Source organism: Oncorhynchus mykiss, chromosome 7, assembly GCF_057628025.1.
Source record: "Oncorhynchus mykiss isolate SJ-2025 chromosome 7, ASM5762802v1, whole genome shotgun sequence".
In the NCBI taxonomy this organism is placed as follows: domain Eukaryota; kingdom Metazoa; phylum Chordata; class Actinopteri; order Salmoniformes; family Salmonidae; genus Oncorhynchus; species Oncorhynchus mykiss.
In genome coordinates this window covers 15546826-15573773 of record NC_143028.1, presented here as the reverse complement: position 1 = coordinate 15573773, position 26948 = coordinate 15546826, and the positions used below count along the sequence as shown (strand labels likewise).

At 43.5% G+C, this 26948-nt stretch overlaps 2 protein-coding genes across 2 annotated transcripts in view; one reads left to right on the top strand and one right to left on the bottom strand.

Moving 5' to 3' along the window:
• LOC110527466 (parapinopsin) overlaps positions 1 to 8042 on the top strand; it is a 25042-nt gene extending 17000 nt beyond the window's left edge. The window contains exons 2-4 of the mRNA XM_036982880.2: positions 964 to 1289; positions 2666 to 2899; positions 5814 to 8042. Coding sequence (XP_036838775.1) covers positions 964 to 1289; positions 2666 to 2899; positions 5814 to 6152 — 899 coding nt within the window. The 3' untranslated portion in view covers positions 6153 to 8042. The remainder of the gene's footprint in view (positions 1 to 963; positions 1290 to 2665; positions 2900 to 5813) is intronic.
• Positions 3150 to 26948, bottom strand: LOC110527464 (beta-galactoside alpha-2,6-sialyltransferase 2). Its single transcript, XM_021608739.3, has 6 exons — positions 26703 to 26948; positions 14420 to 15310; positions 11765 to 11862; positions 11321 to 11422; positions 9117 to 9291; positions 3150 to 5042 (listed from the first exon to the last, which is right to left on the bottom strand). The coding sequence occupies exons 2-6, from the start codon at positions 15237 to 15239 to the stop codon at positions 4795 to 4797; spliced, it is 1443 nt and encodes a 480-aa protein (XP_021464414.2). The 5' UTR covers positions 15240 to 15310; positions 26703 to 26948; the 3' UTR covers positions 3150 to 4794.

Genomic DNA, 26948 nt, shown 5'->3' with positions numbered 1-26948 from the left:
ATTCTGGAAGAAAACCTGATGGAGTCTGCAAAAGACCTGAGACTGGGACAGAGATTTGTCTTCCAACAAGACAATGATCCAAAACATAAAGCAAAATCTACAATGGAATGGTTCAAAAATAAACATATCCAGGTGTTAGAATGGCCAAGTCAAAGTCCAGACCTGAATCCAATCGAGAATCTGTGGAAAGAACTGAAAACTGCTGTTCACAAATGCTCTCCATCCAACCTCACTGAGCTCGAGCTGTTTTGCAAGGAGGAATGGGAAAAAATGTCAGTCTCTCGATGTGCAAAACTGATAGAGACATACCCCAAGCGACTTACAGCTGTAATCGCAGCAAAAGCTGGCGCTACAATGTATTAACTTAAGGGGGCTGAATAATTTTGCACGCCCAATTTTTCAGTTTTTGATTTGTTAAAAAAGTTTGAAATATCCAATAAATGTCGTTCCACTTCATGATTGTGTCCAACTTGTTGTTGATTCTTCACAAAAAAAATACAGTTTTATATCTTTATGTTTGAAGCCTGAAATGTGGCAAAAGATCGCAAAGTTCAAGGGGGCCGAATACTTTCGCAAGGCACTGTAACTGAAACCTACAGTACTGTTTTCATATTAGCAGGGGCTGCAATATTCCTCTTCAAGGCTGTAATGCACACAGTGATGTGTTCATGGGGCTGCTTAAAATAGCCGTATAAAATAAGGAATTTCATATGTTCGCCCTTCAAAAGTGATCATTTACTTGGGTATTAAGGCTCAGTTTAGAAAAGCCAAACGGAACGCATGCAGTTGGTCTGTTTTAAGGGTAGCCTGCCAGTGCACCATAATCTGTCTAATCACGGTCTACCACCATCCCTCTTGTTCTCTCTCTCGGTCTGTCTCTCTCTCTCTCTCTCTCTCGTCTGTCTCTTTTTCTCTCCCTCCCTCCTCTCCCTACCTCCCTCTCTTTCTCTATCCATCTCTCAGGAATTGTGTCGCTAATCTCGCTAGCCTTCCTCTCCTATGACCGCTACAGCACCTTAACCGTGTACAACAAGCAAGCCCCCGACTACCGTAAGCCTCTGCTGGCCGTGGCGGGCTCCTGGCTCTACTCCCTGTTCTGGACAGTGCCCCCCCTGCTGGGCTGGAGTAGTTACGGCCTAGAGGGGGCCGGTACCAGCTGCTCGGTCACCTGGACATCCCAGACGCCCCAGTCTCACTCCTACATCATCTGCCTGTTCATCTTCTGTCTGGGTCTGCCTGTGCTGGTCATGGTCTACTGCTACGGGAGGCTGCTCTACGCTGTCAAACAGGTGGGCTGTCCCACCTGTCCACATGGGTTCAAATGTAAAATGGCTTGAAATCAAACACACCATGCCATGTTTAGCCTTCACATATTCTGTTTATTCGCTACTCTTCACGCAAACACTTCTTATTCTGAAAACTGTAATCATCTACCTGTGAAGAAGTGATCTGTAGAAGTGGTAGGTGTTTACAGTGCCTAAAACCAACATGGATGGCTACGTTTGCCAGTGCACGTGTGTGTTTTCGTCAATATAACATCAATAGAAGTGAGGCTTGAACAGAGGAGATAGGAACCAGAGGAGATCAGCATGTTGGGTCAGGGTCTGAACCTGCTGATAAACCACCGATGATCAGAAAGACTTGCAGCGTTAAAACTGTCCGTTATTGGGTAGAATGCTGAAGCCCTGCGTAGTGATATCTCGCCCTCTCAGTCAGCGTTATCTGGTGTCTCCATCCCCCCCCCCCCCGTGTTTAAGTAATAAGGTGTTTGACATACATATATATAGAGACGTAATATGCACTCAGTACTTCTCCTTCATATTGACGTCCTGTAGAAAGATGCCCTGTCTTAAGTGGCCTGTAGACTGAGATGCTTGGAAAAGAAGTTGGTGGTTACGGATTGGTAGGATTGAGAGTAGAGAGTAGGAGAGTGTGCGCAAAGAGAGACACTGAACACTACTTTTACATGATTAAGACTGTGTTCATTGGACAGATGGTGTTTTTTTAGTGTTTTTTTTAACACTTGGTTCCCTTTCCTCCACTGCAATTAAGACTAATATCCTAGAAAGAAAACATCTTGTTACTAGATAATTAGGCAGTTGTTTTTTTCTTTCTCAGCTGGGATGAATCTTAAGGCTACAGGTGTTTCAGAACACTCCGATCAGACAGGTCTGGCCCGGTAATGAGATTGTAAGTGTTTCGACTTGCGTGGCCCTATTGGAATACTTTTTGAAAAGCACTCTGCCTTCCTGGAAGATTAAGCAATAACTGATGTGACATGACAGGATAAGTAAAAGGTAGTGAACTGGAAACCCTACTTCACTCATCCAATCCTGTTTTAAAGTCAATTAGGGAAGGAAGGGAAAAGTCTTCATTATTAAAACAATTGAAACAGTGATTAGCCTATCACAAGGAAGGATGTTTTTTTTTAAGTATTGGTGATAAGTATGACACTGATTAGCCTATGTTGAGGAGGGAAAGGAGGCTTTTTTTAAATATAAAATACAAATGTAAACATTGATTAGCCTAAGCAGTGAAGGAAGGAAATTACATTTCTCTTAAGTATTGTAACAAGACCTTGTATGTCCTTCTACATCCTCCTATGTGATTGGCCTCTCAGGACATGCATTTATGCACAACTTCATGTATGATCATTTCCTCCCAGGTGGGGCGGATCCGTAAGTCGGCGGCGCGGCGGAGAGAGTTCCACATCCTGTTCATGGTGATCACCACAGTGGTGTGTTACCTGCTGTGCTGGATGCCCTACGGCGTGATCGCCATGATGGCCACCTTTGGACACCCGGGCCTTATCACCCCCATCGTGACCGTGGTGCCCTCCATCATGGCTAAGAGTAGCACCGTCATCAACCCCCTCATCTATATACTCATGAACAAACAGGTGAGCAGAACCTAAACCAAAAATGTGTCCTCTACTCACCTCACCTCCTTCGTTACGTTGATGTGAAAGACGTGACCAGATGAAAGCCAGCCCAATGACGAGCTTCCAACATTATTTCTTACACTAGTCAAGTGTTTTTAATCAAAGGGAGGAGACGAGCAGGTAATACATTTTTAAGCAATTGAGATACAGCCCTTGCCACTTGAATTGCGGGATATGTAGTTAAACAGCTAGTTAGACAAGGGTCAAATCACAAGGCAAGTACAATGTCTTTATTCACAACAGTTTAAGTAGAAAACAATGGAAAAGAAATACACATTTTATACAAACTAACAAATTATGTTCAGTACAAACTGATTCTGGCTATAGAAAATGATCTGTAAAAACAACATGATTTTTGTTTAAAGATCCCAAAAGGTGTGAATATTATAGTGTTTACCCTCAACAGTAGATTAGCAAACACTTCTCAAAAAAAATCATTCCAAAGAAAAATGACATTTCTATTGCTGTGTTTGGTGCATTCCCTTCCTGAATCATCGTAAGGACATTCTGTCCATTTATATTATTCCAAGCTGAGGCCTCTGCTTTGCTTTTGTAGTGGTTCACTCCTAGAGGACGTAGTGTTAACTAACAGTAAACTTCACACAGGGAACATTTGGCACGTTATCAAGTCTATATCACCATTGCCAAAAGCCTTAGACCGCTGCGTTCCCGAGTGGCGCAGCGGTCTAAGGCACTGCATCTCAGTGCAAGAGGCGTCACTACAGTCCCATAGAGCGGCGCACACCAGGCTTGGCCAGGGTAGGCCATCATTGTAAATAAGAATCTGTTCTTAACCGACTTGCCTAGTTAAATAAAGGTTTTTATTTTTTATTTTTTTATAAATGTGCCTCAAACTATTCATAGCTACATTCATTGCATTACACTTGACCAGACTTCTACAGGCAAACAAACCACATTCACAGTATATTTACAGTGTGGCTGTAGAATCATATCAAGGCCAGGAAAAGTAACTGTTGTCAGTTTTACCATCTGGTCGTTGAGGTACAGTAACTTTAAATAGCGTACGTACAGAGGACAGGAGAACACTGATAAGAAAGTTTCAGTTCCTTACTCACATACACACAGATCAGTGGTTAGGTTGACTGGTTCATGCAACAACAAAAGAAAGTGAAAAGTGGTTGTTTTCCCTCATAGACCTACATACACTACTATCCCTGAATTTCTCAAATGAGGTCTGCAATATTTTTTTTTTTTCCCAAAAAGAAACACAACATGCTTTTTGAACTGCTTAAATTCAAACCTACCCTCGCAAGTAAAACCCTTTACACTGCATGTTTTCAATTCTCTATTTCAAATGTTTCTAAACATGACAATGCACCTCATTCGTTGAATCAGAAAAACATGCCTTTGACCGATGTTCAATATTTGAATCTATAGATCACTTTTCCACGTTCATACCCAGACCTCGCCCATGTACAACATTGTGTCACAAGGACAATTACCTTAAAAAGATGACCCATCTCTCCAGTAGGAATACATCCCTGAAGGACTACTTCATGACACAATACAACAACATGATATCCACATTCCCTAAACGCCCCCCCCCCCCCCCTCCCCCCTCCTCCTTTCAACAATTGACACTATCCATTGTGACAAACGCAGTTCTCAAGCACGCTCGCTTAGCCGCTACAGCCTAAGATTGATTAGTAGTGGCAACGCTCTCCTCCTCTTCACTTTCATCCTGATTTTCCAGACAGCAGCCCAGGTCAAAGGTCAAAAGCCAGATCATGGCCCACGGACGACTGTGCTGACTCAACTTAGCCTCTTCAGTCGCTTGATTAGTATCGGCACTCTCTGTCTCTTGATGGCCATAGGTCGTCAAAGGTCAGGGGTCATGGCCCACAGTTGATCGCGCTGAACCCCGACAGCGTGACCTTGCCCTTGGTTTTGAGGTCGTGCTGGGAGGCGCTGTTCATCCTCTGGACCAGTAGCTTCTCAAAGAGCAGGGGGTGGTACGCCCCAAGGGTGCAGGCTGGGTCGTAGTGGTGCTCGTGGTAGTGGCACAGGTCTGTCTGACGCAGAGAAGGGATGTACTCATAGACATGGACCTCCTCGCACAGCGACATCATCAGGACAATGCCTGTAATCAAAACAAAAAGGGCAAAGATGAATTCATTACAGCTCATACTGCAATCTAACGCAGGTTGAAGTATCAAAACAAACTCTGAACCAATTCTGAACCAATTATATTAATTTGGGGACAGGTCGAAAAGCATTAAACATTTATGGCAATTTAGCTAGCTAGCTTGTTGTTGCTAGCTAATTTGTCCTGGGATATAAACATTGAGTTGTTATTTTACCTGAAATGCACAAGGTCCTATACTCCACCAATTAATCTACACATAAAACAGTCAACCGAATCGTTTCTAGTCATCTCTCCTTCTTCCAGGCTTTTTCTTCTTTGGACTTTATATGGCAATTGGCATCTAACTTTCATAATAACTAACCTTCATAATAAGGTGTATTACCACAGCCGACCAACCGATCTCAGTTCATCTTTCAATCACCCATGTGGGTATATGCTTCTAAAAGCCAATGAGGAGATGGGAGAGGCAGGACTTGCATCGCGTTCGGCGTCACAAATAGAAGCAACTTCTATTTTAGCGCCTGCCAACGCAGATGCTCGTTAGCACACGCAAGCACTATGGGTGCAAAGATTGAATAACGTGTAACTTTATTTTGCAACGCACACTCCCCCCTATCATACACACCCCCCTCATCACCCCCCCCCCCCCCATCTCACACACACCCTCTCTCTCACACACCCTCTCTCTCTCACACACACACACACACACACACACACACACACACACACACACACACTCTCTCTCTCTTTGTCCCTCCCTTGCAGTTCTACAGGTGTTTCCTGATCCTGTTCCACTGCAAGCGGCCCAGTTCTGAGAACGGCGTCTCTTCCATGCCCTCCAAGACCACCGTCATCCAGCTCAACCGCCGGGGCCACAGTAACAACGTAGCCCTCACACCCCAGCTCTCCACCGGCGCCAACCACCATAACCACAACCACACGGTGGAGTGCAGCACTAACAACCGTGAAGTCACCACCCCCGTCTCCGAACAGACCAGCCCAGACCCCAACCAAGAGATCACCTCCTGTGGACAGCCGCGTACCCCCCGAAGCCCCTCTCAACCCACCCCCCCTTTCCCCCATGTGACAAACGCTATCCAGTGATCACCACCGAGAACTCTAGAGGATATGGTGTTATCCCTGGCATTTGTCATGTGGTGTCGCCCAAAAACTCAGTCTACACAGTATATCATGTGGCATCACCCAACAACTCCCCATAGTGATTTGTCATCATGAGAACGCCTCAACAACAGACTACCCATAAATGATCCATAAATGATCCATCACGACGTTGTATCACCAGAGAACTCTTCTAAACACACAGTCAGTGATCTAATCCACAACGTTACCCAGACAGAGAACTATCAATATCTTCTACGAACAAAGTGATCTATTCCACGTCATCACCCCAGAAACTACACGGTATCTTATAGAACAGGGGACCCCAGCTGGCGGCCTGCGGGTGGATTTATTTGGCCCCCCAAGTTCATGGCAAATATAAATAATAATATATTATTTTTTTTGTGTGGTATTTTTGTCGTTGGATATGAGACTGTAAGAACATGAAATCAACGGAAATGGATTTTAAGTTTGGAAACCTGTTTAGAAATGATTATGCTTTAGTAAACGTTATATCTGTTTGGACTTCTTGCTGTCAGTTGGCAGTAATTATGTTCTGGCCCCCCGACCATCCGTGCATCGGCCCGCAGCTGAATCTAGTTGATGATCCATGTTATAGAAGGTGTGTCAACCGCCCCAACCCATAGAGATGGTCAACTGTTACTTTGTCACTCAGTAAAGGTGTAGATATAAATTCCTGTCAAGTCTTGCCGTGAGAAAACGCAACAGTGTGGTGTTGTTTACTTAAAAACAAAACGTGTATTTTTCCTCAACTTCCGTTATCATATTGTTACATGTGTTACGTCGATAGACACCAGAGTTGTATTAAGACTGCAGTGGCTTTAGTGTTGTCATTACTGTTACAGTTCAAAAAAGTATTTTGTCATAACTGTTACAGTGTGCTGTCATATAACAGCAATAACAGACAGTCCATATATTCATTTGTTCTAAAGCAGCTATGTGAATGATGCCGGTGAAGCTGAATGCTTTGTACCTCATCTGTGAGATCAAATCACCTCGGGCCTCATTTGTTTGCTCAGTTTTTATTCTACATTTCAGCATACCATTAGTTCTTGAAACAATAGGAAGAACAATCACAATGTTTATACACATGTCGAAGGGTGTAAATCACACACAATCATGATCATTTCTAGATCACACTAAGTTGCTAAATCAATATATATCACTATATATGAAATCACTATATAGCTGTGGATTCCAACTATCATATGTGCGTAATAATTTTTTTATAAATGATGCACCTGGGTGATCTGTGTAAAACTGGCTAGCAATTACAACCGAAACTGGTATTAAATGTATGGAAACAATGTGAAGGGATTTTCAATTTCACTGCAGGGTGGGGAGGGTAATAAACCAGAAACAGTTGGAGAAGTGTAACAGAAAGTGTTCATGTTTGCAACACTTGTCTTGCACTCTTGAAGCCATCATCCCATTGGGCAAAAGAGATCATGACAATGTTCAATTGTCAGTTGACTGAAAGGTTGTTTACAGTTATGACAATGTGGAAACAGTGTTGATCCAACCAATATTTGCATGTCGGGATGACAGCCAGGGGTTGTACGAAAGCCGCAACCTGTTAAAGTTACCATCTTTCTGTGTCTGTAGTGTTGAGTCATGCAGTATCTGGCTTTGCATGTTGACATGTTCCTCAATCTACAAGTCTAAAGCTCCCAGCAGGCAGTCAAACAGCCTGGCACCCCCATTGGGCTGCCACATAGTGGCTGGCTGTAGCCATCATACGGCACTTGCTTGTCTTCATCAAGATGACAAACTGAACAGCACTGCCTCTCACTGCCTAATAAACTGTAACCCAAAAACAGTTAAATAAAATGGACTGCAACCCAAATAAAATCATTCTGTGTGTCATGGTCCTGAGTCCTGCTGCTGGCAGTGAGTGTGTGTTCTCTTTCTGTGTGTGTGTGGTGGTAGCGCAGTAACGTGCTCAGGATGACACAGCCCCCTCAAGCCCTCCTGCTGGGATTCCAGGAATTGCCACGGGGTCTATGTCGTAAGAGAACAAAACAAGAGGGGGAAAAACAACACAGGAATGAATGTTGTTCTTTCTGGACTCTCCTCCGTGCTTTTGGTCCATGTGTGAGAGGTAATATTTACGCAGGTTTAGAATGGTATAGATGCCTTTTTTTTTTTTGCCTTGCCATAATCTTACCCCTAATATTCACATAATTTCTCACCGCTCTGCCCTTCCAAAACACCAACACGGGACACAATATGGTAAAGGGGGATTCCTGGTCAGTACAACTGAATGCCTTCAACTGAAATTTAACCCAACCCCTCTGAATCTGAGAGGTGCGGGGGGCTGCTTTACATTGACATCTACGTCAACAGCGGAGTAACTGCCTTGCTCAAGGGCAGAATGACAGATTTGTACCTTGTCAGCTCTGGGATTTGATCCAGCAACCTTTCGGTTACTGGCTCAACAATCCTACCCACCAGGTTACCTTGAAAATTAGTATTTGTTTAGAAAATCAATGATTGACTTCCTGGAATGCCAATTGTTATTGAGCACCTGTGCCCTCTTGACTGTGTAACCTTGTAAATAGATGTTGAGGTTGAACACACACGGAATAACAATTAAGCTCTTTGTTATATTTTTACCTTTGAGAAATCGCAGATCTCACTCACTAAAGCAAAAAAAAAAAAAAAAAAAAAAAAACATGCATCCTTCTGTCTGCCGTTTACTTAAAGCCTGCTCGTCTCATTGAACCAAGGATACCACCATGTGTGTTCTGAACTAGGCCTGCAGTATGTGCTGCATCTCAATAGTTAATAAAGTTTTGTGAATTCGATGCACGTTGGCTGAAGCGTGTTCCTGTCATGGGGAACAGGTGTACCATTTCAGACACAGCGGTCAAACCGATAAGTGGATGGGTGGGGTGCCCGGGTGGATGATCAGAGGCGCTTGCCCACCTATGAACCCAGAGGACGGGGGGTTAGGCTGGATGTTCTCCTGGGTGTTCCCCTGGATCACGTCCCACAGCTGCCAGATAAACTTGGGGTGGAGGATGTAGAACGGTTGTGTGGGGTGGAGCCGCCGGCGTTCCTCGTACGGGGTGAACAGGTCATAGTCTGGGTTCCTGTACCACTGAAGAGGAGAGGAGAGGACACTTCAGTCAGCACCAAGCATCTTTATTAACGCTATCTGAAATAGACCGCTGCTACTCCGGGTCAGCACAATCATGACAGCATCAGGCCGAGTGTCAGACTCACTGCTGCCACCGCAGTGTTGACACGGTGTCTTTGTTAAAAATCAAACTACTCCGGCAGCACAGCAGCCTGCTACGGTGCAGTCTACCTGCTAATGTATTTCAAGAGCACCTAAAATGAGTATTAGTACTATGCTTTTATTTGACTACGGGAAATAATGCATGTTAAAATGCTACAGCTATTGTGCCAATATTGTGATGCAGGTTTGCTTGAATCCATCACCACCATACTGACTGACTCACGACATCCCCACAGGAATCCCAACGCCCCAAGCTAAAATGTTGTACAAATTCATGTTCTTGTCATACACCACTGCTTGCACAAGAGTCAGTTAAATCCATGATTCAGGGGACAAAGTCGGGATATTTCCCTTGAAAATGTGACGAGAGACCAACCTTTTAAAGTCAAGGTTTGTTACACCAAATACTCGTTCCCCCGCACCCATAGCAGGTGTAATGGAGGTATTGATGACTGACTTCAGCAGATATGCTTTAATTAACTTTCTATTCTGTAAATTCATTTTATTTTGCATTCATTCCCTACAGTACAAGGGCACTAAATAGGGAATATGGTGCCAGAATTTGACAGAGGTAATCGGCTCAATAAATGTGGGGATGCTTTGACCGCAGAGTGAAAACATCAGCCTTTGTTCTGACACCCGGTAACATTAAGCTGCTAGGTGACAGATACAGTGTTAACTCTCTGGTTCTTCAAACAGTCGAGATAATATGAGGCAAAATTGAGTAAATTATGCCTTTTAAGCATCAGATAAAGAACAGCAATTCTTGCTAAAAGTCCCAATGAATGTGTTTAACCGTCCGTACATATTGGGTGCATGTAGTACAGTAGGCTATACAAAAACACACATGCTCTACTGCGAGCGCACAAACACACACGCATGCATGTGCACACAAACAAAAGCACACAAATACAAACAATGGCTTTCATTTTGAAAGTGGATGCCATTAGAATACCTTGATTAACATGCAGCCCTTGATCATTGGCCTTATGAATGTGTGTGTGTGTGTGTGTCCAATCTGTATTTGAACTAATGCCATGCCAATGTGTGTGGCAGACAGCAGAGGTCATGTAAAACACATTATTACATTGTTCTCCATATAGCGTGCCTTCGGAAAAAACAACTTTTTTCACATTTTGTTACGTTATAGCCTTATCCTAAAATGGATTAAATAAAACATTTTCCTCAGCAATCTACACACAATACCCCATAATGACAAGGTGAAAACTGTTTTTTAGAAATTCTAGCAAATGTGTTAAACCTTAAAAACAGAAATACCTTATTTACATAAGTATTCAGACCCTTTGCTATGAGACTTGAGATGTTTCTACAAAGTGATTGGAGTCCACCTGAGGTAAATTCAATTGATTTGACATGATTTGTTAAGGCACACACCTGTCTCTATAAGGTTCCGTTGGTTGGTTAACTGACTGTTAGTTGCACTGGAGAAAAGCCTCTGCTAGAATGTTAGCATGACCACTACCGCTAACAGGATCTCAGGAAGGGGCCTGTCTGAGCTACATACCAGAAACCTGAATCTAAACACACAGACACTTTCTGAATTATTCAGTAAAAACCTTAAGATTACTTTTATAAAATATGAGGCATTTTATTGTCCATTTAGAATGGAAATGAGTGCTTATCGTCTCTCTCACAAGACACACCACCAGAGGGGCTGGAAGCAGTGGGTCGGCTACGGTGCTCCTGGAACAATTGTAGGGTGTTAAGTGCTTTGCTTAAGGCCACAACGGCGATGTTTGCTTACTCACTCTGCACCAGACTTTCCCTAAGATGAACCAGGAGATGATTAAGAAGTCATTAATGACACACACACACGCACACTACAGCGCGTGACTGACAGTGAGAGAGAAAGAGCAGAGAGACCTACCCTGGGCAGGTCCACAGAGTACGGTGCAGGATCCCAGGCCACCAGTGTCATACCCTTATACAAAGAGCTGGTGGTGAAGCGATGCCTGGGCCGGGCAAGTATCTGCAGGGAGACAAATTACTGATTGCTGTACTGCTCTCCAGCACCCCAGGCTAAATGTAAACGAGGCAAGCAATACGAGTACATCTCACCTAGAGTCCACATGTACAGATCCCATACGCCAACTTGCCCTCTCCCAAATGATAGGTGTATCATCAATGATTGACTAGATAAGCGTGGTAGTGCTGGGATAGACTGTCTTAGTGATCTGACCAGCTCTGACCACTCAGCTCTAGATCAACTCAAATCATTTTCATAAGGCAGCGTGTCAGTGATTCCACTGTCAATCAATAGGAGGTCCTGAGTACTAAAGAAAAGTCACAGGAGGAGAAGCGGGCGACCTACCTGAGAGTTGATGATGCGGATGGTGGTCTTGTTGCCCACGTCATTCTCATAGCCCTCTGTAGGAGCAGCGTTGAAGCGAAGCACAGCCTCATGGGAATCTGAGTACAGGGTATGGACATAAGCTGTATGCATCACCCATGAAACAGCACCATGAAAACGGCATGGTTTATCTACAAGCATAAGTAATGTTGTTAGTGAATGTCTCGCTCGAGTGCAGTGGTATTTAAAGCTTTTCAGTGGGGACCACATTTTTTCAGCCAGAATTTCTCGGGACTCCCCCAAGAATTTCACATTTAGATTTTTTTACATAAACAAATAACCTTCATTTCATTGTATTTTCATGTCTTATTAAGATGAAAAGAAATTAAATTGTATTTTTATAATTATCTCCTCAAAAACGTTTGTCTCATTCAATAGTCTGTACTCTAATTTTTTTAATTTTATATTTATATATAAAACACAGTACCAGTCAATAGTTTACACACACTTAATCATTCCAGGGGTTTTCTTTATTTTTACTATTTTCTACATTGTATAATAATAGTGAAGACATCAAAACTATGAAATAACACATATGGAAACATGTAGTAACCAAAATAATGTTAAACAAATCTAAATATATTTTATATTTCAGATTCTTAATAGTAGCCACCCTTTGCTTTGATGACGGCTATGCACTCTCTTGGCAACTGTACCGGGCAGATGGCAGACAGCGTGTTTGGCGTCGTGTGGGCGAGCGGTTTGCTGTCAACGTTGTGAACAGAGTGCCCCATGGTGGAGGTGGGGTTATGGTATGGACAACGAACACAATTGCATTTTATCTATGGCAATTTTGAATGCACAGAGATACCGTGATGAGATCCTGAGGCCCATTGTTGTGCCATTCATCCGCCGCCATCACCTCATGTTTCAGCATGATAATGCACTGCCTCATGTCGCAAGGATCTGTACACAATTCCTGGAAGCTGAAAATGTCCCAGTTCTTCCATGGCCTGCATACTCACCAGACAGGTCCCTCAATGAGCATGTTTGGGATGCTCTGGACCAACTTGTACGACAGCGTGTTCCAGCCAATATCCAGCACAGCCATTGAAGAGGTGTGGGACAACATCCCACAGGCCACAATCAACAGCCTGATCAACTCTATGAGAAGGAGATGTGTTGTGCTGCATGAGGCAAATGGTGGTCACACCAGATACTAACTGGTTTTCTGATCCACACCCCTACATTCTTTTTTTTCAGGCATCTCTGATCAACAGATGAATATCTGTATTCCCAGTCATGTGAAATCCATAGATTAGGGCCTCATGAATTTATTTACATTGACCGACTTCCTTATATGAACTGTAACTCAGTAAAACCTTTGAAATGGTTGCATGTTTCGTTTATATTTTCTTTCAGTGTATATCTCGTCCAGGTAAACCATAATATTACGCTTATCATGACGCTTATGAATCACTAACTTAACTCCAACACTAGAGAGCAGCAAACCCTTTTCTTTTGAGGTCTTATGTTACCGGCTGAAGTCTCATTTATAAAAAGGTGCCTGCATTACTGTCATGGCTCTTCCTCCTCATTTCAAGGACACGCAGGCTACTCATCACATCAAATGAACAAATCCATGAGGAGTGACAAGCCAATCTGATGGTATCAACACGAAAGGCTACTGAATGAATACAAAGTAGAGTGGTCTAAAGATCCCGTAGAGTCAGTCAGCGTTCCCATTCACGTGCACTGAATGCCGGAGCGATTTCTATAGGTGTGAGGAACTTCCCAGCATCAGAGCTCTTCTGCACTGTAAGGGTAGAGGCCAGTTCAATTCTAAGGGTAAATCAAACCTACCAAAGCAATACACTTATGCAGTGATGAAGACTAGTCTGACAACCAGCCAATTAGTTGTAATAACTTGTATACCTGTAGAATCAGTCTGATTAGTAGTACTAACTTGTTATTACTTAGGATTTTGAAGCGTGTGTGTAATATCGCAGTGAAGTAATAAGCATTTCACGGTAAAGTCTACACTTGTTTTATTCAGCGCATGTGACAAATAAAGTTTGATTTGAAGTACAGAAGGTGTCTGTCTGTCCAGACATGTTCTTCCTTTGCCATAAATATTTTTTAAGGAAGTAGTTAAAGGGAGCCTCAGTTCCTGATAAGCTAGGTTAGTCTCAATGGAACTAAGTCAGGAGAGATGTGGAAGTCAACATTGAGGTGAGGACAACAGTTGAATAGAGAAGAGACCTCTGGAAGGGGGGGGGGGGGGGGCAAAGGGTCCCAACCCAACAACACTCCAACTGAAGCCTTATCACTCTCACACACACACACACACGGAAGTTCTGTGTTCAGGCCGGGCCACGACACTACAAAGAACAGACTTAGTTCCTGCCCAGCAACAGAGAATCTGTTTATCTTAGACATACCAGGAGATGACTTTGCCCAGTTGAAAGGTATAAATATGTGATTGTGTGACTTGTATGTTGTGTTATGCAGTTGCAACATCCAGCTGGGTGTAATAAACTTAGTTTGAGCTTTACTTTCGTCTGGATTTGTACCATAACTTGGCAGCAGTGTCTTTATTTACATGGAGCTAACAGTTACGTTATAAATACTGCCGATGTTTGGAAAAATGTGTATCACCTGTCCTACAGCACTCACCAATTTCTCTCCCTAGGGAAGAGTTGAGGATAGCCCCGGCCGAGGTGACCACCGCACACGACTTGAACTTTGACCCCTGGCCCCAAAGCTGCTCCAGAGGTCGTGGGGGCACTAGCCTGTCCCAGGCCAGCCCAGAGAAGGGTTGCTCTGTCCCATCCAGTGTCCTCAACCTGGCCTGCTCCTTCAGTTCACAGAGTACCTCCCTCCCGCTCTGCCTACCCCTGCGCCGCCCCCTGTAGGCCACGTGATGCCTGTTGAGATTCAGGTAGTCCCTCATGGACTTCTGCAGGTGTGGAGCGAGCATTCCCGCTGAGGCAATGCCCCTTCGCAGCTGCTGGACCACTACCTTGGACTGGGATAAATAGTAGCCGTCTCTGCCCCGCTGCTCAGCCCTGGACATGCTCCCTTTCCTCCTCCTCCTTCTCAGTCTCTCCCTCCTTATCTTCTCTTCCCTTTCCTGATACACCCTCTCCTCCTGGTCGCTCACCTTTTTCCAGACCACCAAGTCACCATTCTGGCTCAGCTCCAGGGCCTCCTTTTTAACCTGTTGGCTGTGGCTGGGATCCTGGTTGGCGGGTGAAGATGAGGATGTCACCTCAAGAGGAGAAGCCCTGATGCCCGATGGACTACCCTGGATGGAGGCCAGACGGCGGGTCTCGGTGTGGGTGAGCGAGGAGGGCGAGCGGAGATCCACATCCCGGGGGTCCAGGAAGTGGGAGAGCAGGGCCAGGAAGATGAGGAGCCAGGCCAGCATCACCACCAGAACCAGCTGCCTCCACTGCTTCATGGTTGGGGTCATGGTGGAGGACCTGGGAGTCATGGTGGGTGCAGCTGGGATCCGGTCCCGTCAGCGACCCCTAGAAGCCGACCTGGCAGTGCTCAGGATGAGGCCTAAAGAGGTCAAACTTTATTAGAATAGCACATTTGCATACAATAAAGTGGATGATCAACTTCAGTAGTACCGCACCAATTCATACAATACATTGTATCCATAAGTGTAAGCACTATAATAGCTATAGTACTCAGATTTCTACTAAGCTAACATATGGAATTATTTTAAGGTCATACTAAGGAACATTTAGCTATCTGATTTAGAATCCCTGTAAAAATACAGTGCCTTGCGAAAGTATTCGGCCCCCTTGAACTTTGCGACCTTTTGCCACATTTCAGGCTTCAAACAAAGATATAAAACTGTATTTTTTTGTGAAGAATCAACAACAAGTGGGACACAATCATGAAGTGGAACGACATTTATTGGATATTTCAAACTTTTTTAACAAATCAAAAACTGAAAAATTGGGCGTGCAAAATTATTCAGCCCCTTTACTTTCAGTGCAGCAAACTCTCTCCAGAAGTTCAGTGAGGATCTCTGAATGATCCAATGTCGACCTAAATGACTAATGATGATAAATACAATCCACCTGTGTGTAATCAAGTCTCCGTATAAATGCACCTGCACTGTGATAGTCTCAGAGGTCCGTTAAAAGCGCAGAGAGCATCATGAAGAACAAGGAACACACCAGGCAGGTCCGAGATACTGTTGTGAAGAAGTTTAAAGCCGGATTTGGATACAAAAATATTTCCCAAGCTTTAAACATCCCAAGGAGCACTGTGCAAGCGATAATATTGAAATGGAAGGAGTATCAGACCACTGCAAATCTACCAAGACCTGGCCGTCCCTCTAAACTTTCAGCTCATACAAGGAGAAGACTGATCAGAGATGCAGCCAAGAGGCCCATGATCACTCTGGATGAACTGCAGAGATCTACAGCAGAGGTGGGAGACTCTGTCCATAGGATAACAATCAGTCGTATATTGCACAAATCTGGCCTTTATGGAAGAGTGGCAAGAAGAAAGCCATTTCGTAAAGATATCCATAAAAAGTGTCGTTTAAAGTTTGCCACAAGCCACCTGGGAGACACACCAAACATGTGGAAGAAGGTGCTCTGGTCAGATAAAACCAAAATTGAACTTTTTGGCAACAATGCAAAACGTTATGTTTGGCGTAAAAGCAACACAGCTGAACACACCATCCCCACTGTCAAACATGGTGGTGGCAGCATCATGGTTTGGGCCTGCTTTTCTTCAGCAGGGACAGGGAAGATGGTTAAAATTGATGGGAAGATGGATGGAGCCAAATACAGGGCCATTCTGGAAGAAAACCTGATGGAGTCTGCAAAAGACCTGAGACTGGGACGGAGATTTGTCTTCCAACAAGACAATGATCCAAAACATAAAGCAAAATATACAATGGAATGGTTCAAAAATAAACATATCCAGGTGTTAGAATGGCCAAGTCAAAGTCCAGACCTGAATCCAATCGAGAATCTGTGGAAAGAACTGAAAACTGCTGTTCACAAATGCTCTCCATCCAACCTCACTGAGCTCGAGCTGTTTTGCAAGGAGGAATGGGAAAAAATATCAGTCTCTCGATGTGCAAAACTGATAGAGACATACCCCAAGCGACTTACAGCTGTAATCACAGCAAAAGGTGGCGCTACAAAGTATTAACTTAAGGGGGCTGAATAATTTTGCACGCCCAATTTTTCAGTTTTTGATTTGTTAAAAAAGTTTGAAATATCCAATAAATGTCGTTCCACTTCATGATTGTGTCCCACTTGTTGTTGACTCTTCACAAAAAAAATACAGTTTTATATCTTTATGTTTGAAGCCTGAAATGTGGCAAAAGGTCGCAAAGTTCAAGGGGGCCGAATACTTTCGCAAGGCACTGTATATATAAATAAAATGTATTTGATAAAACATGGAATTTGCCCTTAACGCTATTAGCCCATAGACATGCATTAAATAACATATTCATACATGGCAAAACAGATAGTGAAAAAAAACATCAAAAGGATGTTAGTGCTCCCGAGTGGCGCAGCAGTCTAAGGCACTGCATCTCAGTGCAAGAGGTGTCACTACAGCCCTGGTTCACATCTGGCTGTGATTGGGAGTCCTATAGAGCGGCTCACAAATGGCCCAGCTTCGTCTGGGTTTGGCTGGAGTAGGCCATCATTGTAAATAAATAAATCATTAAAGAAAGGTTAAATAAAAAATGTTTTGAAGTGTCTGTCCTATATCTTACATTTTTTTTTTTTTTTTTTTTTTTAAATGTACCCATATTTAGCCCCCTTTTTTTGGGGCACTAAAGTACTTCCATAAAAATGTTTGAACTGGTACCGGGCTACCTACAGACGAGTTTTGTGAGGCTTGTGGGTGTAGTGTGTTCGGACACTACAGAAGTCTCCTGGTCTGACAAACACTGTGGAGGCGGTGGATTGAGATGCAGCCCATGCAACAACAACAACAACAAAAACTACAGATATCGCTAGCTTAAATAGACAGATTGTGATAGTGATTTTTGTGTTATGCTAATTCGATTTCCACAGGGTCGTGGACAGAGAGATATAAGAAACAGTACAAAGACCAGGATGGACACATCTCCCTTGTTGAAAATGCTTCCTTCCTGCCCTTCTTTCTCCGCTTTGAAGATCGAACGGAACTGGATTGTCTTTTACTTTTGAGACATGAAAGCCTTCCTCTCTCTCGGATGTATCCTGCCCTTGTCAGAACTTTCTATTTAAAATAGAAGGTGCTGATTCCTGCTTTACCAAGCAATAGGGAACATTTGAATAATAATCCACTCCGTCCTTCCGTCTATCCTCGCATTCACTCTTTGATCCTGTAGAGGTTGACTGTAGTTTTGACAGCATTGTGGCCCTGAGTTGGTTGGGTTAGGTCATGTCTGTTTACATTCTCTATGGGCAGGGTCAGAGGAGGGGTTGGGGGGCTGTGCTGTAACTCTCCCACGTACCACAGTGAACACAAAGCACAGACAGGACAGGACAAGACAAGACAAGACAAGACAAGACAAGACAAGACAAGACCAAGACCAAGACCAAGACCAAGACCAAGACCAAGACCAAGACCAAGACCAAGACCAAGACCCAGACCCAGACCCAGACCCAGACAGACAGACAGACAGACAGACAGACAGAGAGTTTTTCACACAGTAGAAAATGCTTAATCATCCACAGTAGGACCTGTTTGTGAAGTGAAACCTGAGGTGACGTGACATGCATCGTTTAAGGATATTTTTGAGCAAAAACATAATTGGTGTGCCATTTTTCCACAGAAAATATTGGTATATGTTCTTCTCCATTCACCACTGTGCCACGTTCTTTTGCAGCTGCCGCCAATTCTTACCACCCTGTCAACTAGTTTTCCCAATGGGGGGGGGGACATATTGGATGACCAAATGAACAAGAACAGTAGCAGTCATTATAGTAGCAGGTAAATTTAAACACAGGCTGTGGCACACAAATGCCGAATGCTAATCGTAGCTCTCACAACAGCACTCGCTAATTGTTGACGGTTCTCCAATTTGTAGTGGAATTGGCCCCTGGAGCCTTTTGAGGCTAAATAGAGAGCCTTGATGTTTTCGAACAGCAGCGGTAGAGACTGAGCCATCACAGCTAAGTATTAAGCTATGAAAGATAGACAGACACAGAGAGTCAGAGTGTGAGAGAGAACGAGAGAGGAGAAAGGGAGAGAGGAGAAAGAGAAAAAGAGGAGAAAGAGGAGAGAGAAAGAGCGAGAGAGAAGGAGAAAAAAGAGAGATACAGGTCTAAGTTAAGAGTAGATGTGAGTTCAAACATGTAGACTAGGTTAAGTATTGCCAGAACCTAGTGTCGTAATTATGAGTTTAGGGGGTTTGACGAGTCAGAGGGCTGATTCCCCCTCAGAGCACGAGCTTGCGCAGGGCAGGAAACCACCAAGCCCCAGCCTCTCTCTCAGGACTTTACCCACACAAAGTATATCTTCAAAGGGTCTTCCCATCACCACCGGTGAGCCAGTGCAGTGGAGCTAGCGTGAATGACACGGAAGGTTAAACTGAAATAATCTGCCTTGGGGCACAGAAAGGAAAAGGGAAACACTACTGAAAGGGGGGAAATAAAGGTAATGAATTGAAATTCCACTGGGTAACCCACTGGCAGTATTCTGAAGAGAGATGTGGGCCTCTTTTCTTTGTTCAGTTCAATACTGCTTAAGCTAGGTTACTTAAGATAGCCCTCCATTTCAAAAGTAGGATTTGAGTGGAATTAGGATGGCATGGAAGGAAAAAATACATTGGGCTTCCCAAACCTTGTTTTTTTTAGCAAAAAACACCATGAATGAACTGACATCTCCACTGGCACTGACTATATATCCCCCACTACAAAGCATTGTGGGAAGCTGGCTGGCCTAAACTGGTCCTTGCACCGCTAAACCCCCCCCCCCTAATAAGGACACAGAGGTCACACGTCCGTCTCCAATCAGAAAGAGACAATCTTGCCCCAGAAGGAACACAATTGGTCCTCTGCTTTCTCTCCAACCAGAAAGTCACAAATTGAAACTCGGAGAGCATGAGCGTCACTTGCCTGCCTAAACGCAGTGCTGTAGCAACACACCCTGAACACAGTGCTGTAACAACAATAACACAATGCTCCATCAAGCACACATTAGCTAAGTCAACACATAAGAACACACCAAGATCCTCTCCCCACAGATACACATACACCCAGAACCTCTCCCCACACATACACATACACCCAGAACCTCTCCCCACAGATACACATACAGCCAGATCCTCTCCACATAAAAACAATCCATCTAGATCCTGACGGTAATGTCAAGGTGTAGGCGAAAACAGAAACAGCATGGCTGAGATAGACAAGGGAAGCCAAACAACAGCTGTTGATGTTTCCTCTGTGCCTCTGAGATGACTGAGATGATTCATAGAACAAAATCTGAGAGAGGGGGAGAAAGAAAGATGAAAAATATAGAGATAGGGCCTGGTTCCTGACATAGCAGGTATTATATTTCATAGTAGAAAATATAGACATCTTCAGCTCTAGTCTGGTTGGGAACCGAACTGACCGCTGGCCCTCTTCACACACCAGCTGGTCTCACAATGGGCCACAGCCGGGGTTTGGCACATGGCCCCTGGTCTCTCCGGCAGTGCCCACGCACACACAACCAGTAATGCAAACACACACTTGCGCAAACCTACACTCACACAAACTCACACTGGCACACAGTGAGACACACACACTCTCTCTCTCAAACACACACACAGCCTGTAGAAGTCATTCCATAGAGCCAGCAGCAGGAGGAGGTCTCTCCGTGGAGAGATGATATCCCCCCTGTCTTGTTTCTGCTGACAAAATGCCTTCCTCCATCTTCAATGACACGCCTCGCTAAGCTCCATCTATTCTGTTATCCTCTTCTCTCATGTGGTGATGGCCTGCTTAGAAAGCACTCCTGCATTGCCATTGTCATGGCACATAATGCATTCTGTTTATGCAGAATTATAAACTGGTTGCTTCGAGCCCTGAGTGCTGATTAGCTGACAGACATGGTATATCAGACCGTATTCACACGGGTATGACAAAACATTTCTTTCTACTGCTCTAATTTCGTTGGTAACCATTTTATAATAACAATAAGGCACCTTGGGGGTTTGTGATATATGGGCAATATACCATGGCTAAGGGCTGTATCCAGGCACTCCGCGTTGCGTCGTGCTTAAGAACAGCCTTTAGCTGTGGTATATTGGCCATATGCCGAACCCCCTCAGGCCTTATTGTTATTATCTACCTATTGATGTGCTGCATGACAAAAGCTATTAATGTGGGAGGAAGGTAAATGTAGCTTTGGCTCCTGGCTAAACCACCATTGAGGGAGGCTCTCTCATTTTTAATTTTTTTATTTAAGCTAGTTGAGAACAAGTTCTCATTTGCAACTGCGACCTGGCCAATATAAAGCATAGCAGTTCGACACATACAACAACACAGAGTTACACATGGAATGAACAAAACATACCATACTAATGGTATACAACATACCAAACTAATAACCATGGCAGGAGGGGAATTTACAGTACACGTCACGTTATGTCACCAGGCTAATCTACTCGACTACCTCTCATCTCACGTCATATGTAGAAGAGACTCAACGCCCACATGACTGGAGTAGAAAAACGTCAAGCGGTTCTTTTCAAGCAAATGGGAAAATGGAGAGGTGTTTTGTGTTGGCTTGCGATTCACTTATCGGTCCGTGTTTCTCCCTCGCTAATACTACGACAGTGGAGACAGCAAACGCATGTTCTTCACTGCATCGTGATAATAATTGTAATTGTATGGCAACGTATTAAAATTCACAAACATCCTGAGGGCCTCATACATCTCCCTACGGATTCAAAATAAAAGTCTGGGGTCGACTGTGGTAATAGAAATGATCCAGGAGTGAATGAAGGAAAATGCCTTATTACTCTTCCATCTAGTCTTTTTTTGAGGCGAGTCAGTTATCCTATCCCAAAAGCAAAATTGTGACAGAGGCATGATGGTTCTTCTTGTGTGGACCAGTTTAATCTAGCCTACAAACTCACCAAGCAGTTTTGTTTCCAGTTTTGCATTAAAAGAGAGCAGCAAGACATCTGCTCTCTCTACTCTAGTGGCTTTAGGGAGAGAAACCCTGTTAAGTGTAGCCTAAGCCTCGTGACTGAGTCTGTGTGACTGAATGAAATTATATCTCATAACAACTACTGTAGCGGGCCTGCAAGCTGGCACCAGAAGTGACTCACACAGCAGGGGCCAGGGGGTTCAAGCTATTTTTTAAATAGTAAATCAGATATAGGGGCAATTCCTCGGTAACAGAATGACGCTAAGACTCTGATTTTTCCCTTTAAAAGTACGACAAACAAAAAACATTGATTGCCAAGTTATACAAAAAAACATACAACTCAATGCACTACCTACTCGTGGCTCCCGAATGGCGCAGCGGTCTAAGCCACTGCATGAGGTGTCACTGCAGTCCCTGATTCAAATCCAGGCTGTCACATCCGAACGTGATTGGAAGTCCCATAGGGCAACACACAATTGGCCCAGCATTGGCCGGGGTAAGCCGTCATTGTAAATAAGAATTTGTTCTTAACTGACTTGCCTAGTTAACTAAAGTTTTTTTTAAAAGCAGTGCGTATTATATTTATTGCGATCTAAAGTTTTTGGAGTTTGCTCTTATTCGGGTGGTAAACTAGCCCTAAAAAAATGTGCTTACGATATTAGTGCACAAAAAGATGCAGGACAATTCATCTATATTGAACAAAAAACTAAATCTGAAAAATCTGGAGCCTTATTTTAACAATCAAAAATAACAATAGCCTAATTGTTCACCCAAAATGCATCACAATCACTGGATTAGGTTGCACATTCAAATCACAACATGAAAATATGAAGATATACCATCTTGAATAGCATCCCAGGATTCTCTTACACTGAATAAAGCACTGAATTACTTTAGAAGATGATAGAAAAATATATATATACATATATATATTATTGTGTGACGCAGCAATTGTTTTTGGGGTGAGACCAAATCATGGACTGGTGCAACCAACTGAATATCCTAGTGTCACCAGTGCCAGCAGGGGAAAATGTTAGTCTGGAGCCATCTGTAATCTGTTACTTCCCAACCCTGGCTACTGTACAGTACTTTCCTTTACTGTACTGTCCTTGATTGGTTTAGATTTGGACTGACCACATTTTCAACTACTTTTCAACATCCGTGGACGCCCGTTGTCGGTCAGTGTTCCGTGGGTGAAGGGGCTGGTTACAGTAAATGGAAAGAGAGGGGGCTCATAGGGAGGTGCCAGTAATAGCTGAGAGAGGTGACATTAACTGGAGAGAGAGAGAGAGAGAGAAGAGAGACAGGGAGAGAGAGAGGGAGGGGTGGCCAGACTGTTTTCACACTCTTGGTTTGACCACCACGTGACAGAAGGAGAACGTAAACAGTTATGAGCTGAATATATGCCAGTAACAGGGAGGACAGTAGCAGGTGACCCAACTGTGGTTTGTGACTACTATAAATACCCATTGCAGCCAATTCAGTTTCAAGACATTCTGTTAGGGGCGGCAGGGTAGCCTAGTGGTTAGAGCGTTGGCCTAGTAACCGGAAGGTTGCAAGTTCAAACCCCCCACTGTTCCTAGGCCGTCATTGAAAATAAGAATTTGTTCTTAACTGACTTGCCTAGGTAAATAAAATATGAGTTTTTTTGTAATTCTGTCAGTTACTGATTCGGTAACAGAACGACGTGTTTGAATCACTTAATAAATCATAAACCAAATTGATATCAGTAAAACACTACTGCTAATTGGTAGGTCTACCTTTACTTGTTAATTCTGTGAGATTTCGTTCTCCTCTGTCCTCATTAGGGAAAGAAATTGTAAAATATCTTAAAGATATGTGGGTTTTTGGTAACAGAATGACAAGACACTAGGCAATATTTCTTAAACTTACAGAAGGCAAATAATTCCAAAATAATTCCTATAAATGTTGATATTAGTTGGCAGGGGCCTTTACTTCAACAGTATTGTGTTTTGATGTATTTCTAATACTTTCTACTAGATGTTTTCTAAGACCCCCTTTCCATCTGTTTGACTAGTAATCAAAGCCAAAAAAGATATGCCTTAATTTCTCAAAATACAGACTCTTTGCTTTTATTTGATGTGCTTCTAGGAACCTCACATGTTAGTGCTCATGGGGCTTTTTACATGGAAATGCCGTCTGGAACAAACCATGGAGCTTTCAAACAGCCCCAGAAATGAATTAATGCTGTATCGTTCAGCATAACGCAGGAAGTTTGTCTTTCAACATGTCTGTGAAGGTGTTTATTTAACCATCTAAACTGGATGGTTTGAGCCCTGACTGCTGATTGGCTGAATGGTTTATTGGCATTAATTGGTTATATACCACGCCTCCTCAAGCCTTATTGCTTAGGCACCACATTGCGAGACAAGGTGTTCTTTACCTGCATGTCAAGTTCTCGCCAAATCCCAAAATTGCCACTACGGCGATACGCACTTGCGTAGATCTGAGACAATAGGAAAATAATAAGTAGTTTATAATGTCTGAAACGTAAAACAATATAGTCAAATTATGAAAAGATGAGTCAAAATAGTCCAATGTGTGTATGATTCTTTGTGCTGTATGATGTAGCCAAGTTGTGACTTTTGAGAGACAATACTAATTAAAATGTATTACTTTCTAAGTCTGTACCCAAACAATTTGAGCTTCTACTTCTAAAAATTCACCTTTCCAGAAACTGGAACTGGAACTGCCCGGCACCCTCCACAGCAACCAACCAAAGCCCCCACCATTTCTCCTTTACCCAAATTCAGATAGCCGATGTTCTGAAAGAGCTGCAAAATCTGGACCCCTACAAATCAGTCGGGCTAGACAATCTGGACCCTCTCTTTCTAAAATTATCTGCCGAAATTGTTGCAACCCCTATTACTAGCCTGTTCAACCTCTCTTTTGTATCGTCTGAGATTCCCAAAGATTGGAAAGCTGCCGCGGTCATCCCCCTCTTCAAAGGCAGTGACACTCTAGACCCAAACTGCTACAGACCTATATCTATCCTACCCTGTCTTTCTAAGGTCTTCGAAAGCCAAGTTAACAAACAGATTACTGACCATTTTGAATCACACCATACCTTCTCCGCTATGCAATCTGGTTTCAGAGCTGGTCATGGGTGCACCTCAGCCACGCTCAAGGTTCTAAACGACATCATAACCGCCATCGATGAGACATTACTGTGCAGCCGTATTCATCAACCTGGCCAAGGCTTTCGACGCTGTCAATCACAACATTCTTATTGGCAGACTCGACAGCCTTGGTTTCTCAAATGATTGCCTCGCCTGGTTTACCAACTACTTCTCTGATAGAGTTCAGTGTGTCAAATCGGAGGGCCTGTTGTCTGGACCTCTGACAGTCTCTATGGGTGTGCCACAGGGTTCAATTCTCGGGCCGAGTCTCTTTTCTGTATACATCAATGATGTTGCTCTTGCTGCTGGTGATTCTCTCCTTCCAGACTCACATTAAGCATCTCCAATCCAAAATTAAATCTAGAATCGGCGTCCTATATCGCAACAAAGCATCCTTCACTCATGCTGCCAAACATATCCTCGTAAAACTGACCATCCTACTGATCCTCGACTTCGGTGATGTCATCTATAAAATAGCCTCCAACACTCTACTCAACAAACTGGATGCAGTCTATCACAGTGCCATCCGTTTTGTCACCAAAGCCCCATACACTACCCACCATTGCGACCTGTATGCTCTCGTTGGTTGGCCCTCGCTTCATACTCGGCGCCAAACCCACTGGCTACAGGTTATCTACAAGTCTCTGCTAGGTAAAGCCCCGCCTTATCTCAGCTCACTGGTCACCATAGCAGCACGCGCTCCAGCAGGTATATCTCACAGGTCACCCCCAAAGCCAATTCCTCCTTTGGTCGTCTTTCCTTCCAGTTCTCTGCTGCCCATGACTGGAACGAATTGCAAAAATCTCTGAAGCTGGAGACTCACATCTCCCTCACTAGCTTTAAGCACCAGCTGTCAGAGCAGTTTACAGATCACTGCACCTGTACTTAGCCTATCTGCAAACAGCCCATCGACCTACCTCATCCCCATACTGGTATTTATTTATTTATTTTTGCTCCTTTGCACCCCAGTACCTCTACCTGCACATTCATCTTCTGCCAATCTACCATTCCAGTGTTTAATTGCTATATTGTAAGTACTTCGCCACCATGGCCTATTTATTTCCTTAACTTACCTCATTTGCACTCACTGTATATAGATTTTTTGTTTTCTTTTGTTCTACTGTATTATTGACTGTATGTTTTGTTTATTCCATGTGTAACTCTGTGTTGTTGTGTCAAATTGCTACGCTTTATCTTGCCCAGGTCGCAGTTGTAAATGAGAACTTGTTCTCAACTAGCCTACCTGGTTAAATAAAGGTGAAATAAATCAAATAAATCAAATAAAAGCCTTCACATGGCAGCTCGCGTTGATCCTCTCAACACTCAATAGGTGTGCTGTGAGATCAGTTCACTGCAGGAATTATGGCTGTGTACTGTTAGAAAATATTGATAAATATTCCAATTAGACAACAATATAATATCAATGGCGTTTTCAGTTCGATGGGAACCCATATTTTTGTGGTAGATGAAATAGGCACACATTACGTTTTGCCAATGTTGTTATGATGTAGGCAACTTTGTAATTCACGCTATATTTCGGATGGAAGCCAGGGGCATTCTGCATGCCCCCTTTTCCATGGCACAGGTCGAAACCCTTTGTGATCTCTATGTAAGTGTCCCTCTCATCAAATCCCTCTGTTTGAAATACCCATGGCATCATTGATTGCTCTGTCTGATACAAAGATGATAAAATTCCTTACCTGAGCTAGTCAAACCCTATTCATTCCGGCGAACATCGACATTTCTTCAGGCTTAGATCTGAAATGCAAAGTCGAAACGGAATGCATGCTTTCGCGCCATCTTCAAAGAAAGAGGCAAGTTGCAATCGAACGCTACTCAATGCTGCTCGACAACACACTATAGGATGTGTAATGTGGTGTTGTGGTTCTTTCAATTGAGGTATAAAAGAACCGTCCTTTCTCGATCTCTTTTGGAGGGGGAGGGGG

Bases quoted from the DNA above. Each gene is read 5' to 3' on its own strand.
- LOC110527464 (XM_021608739.3), bottom strand. From the start codon at position 15,239: ATGACTCCCAGGTCCTCCACCATGACCCCAACCATGAAGCAGTGGAGG. The intron at 11,863-14,419 runs GTGAGTGCTGTA...CCCTGTACTCAG, and splicing joins TTCCCTAGGGAGAGAAATTG to ATTCCCATGAGGCTGTGCTT. The intron at 11,423-11,764 runs GTAGGTCGCCCG...GTCTCCCTGCAG, and splicing joins TCCGCATCATCAACTCTCAG to ATACTTGCCCGGCCCAGGCA.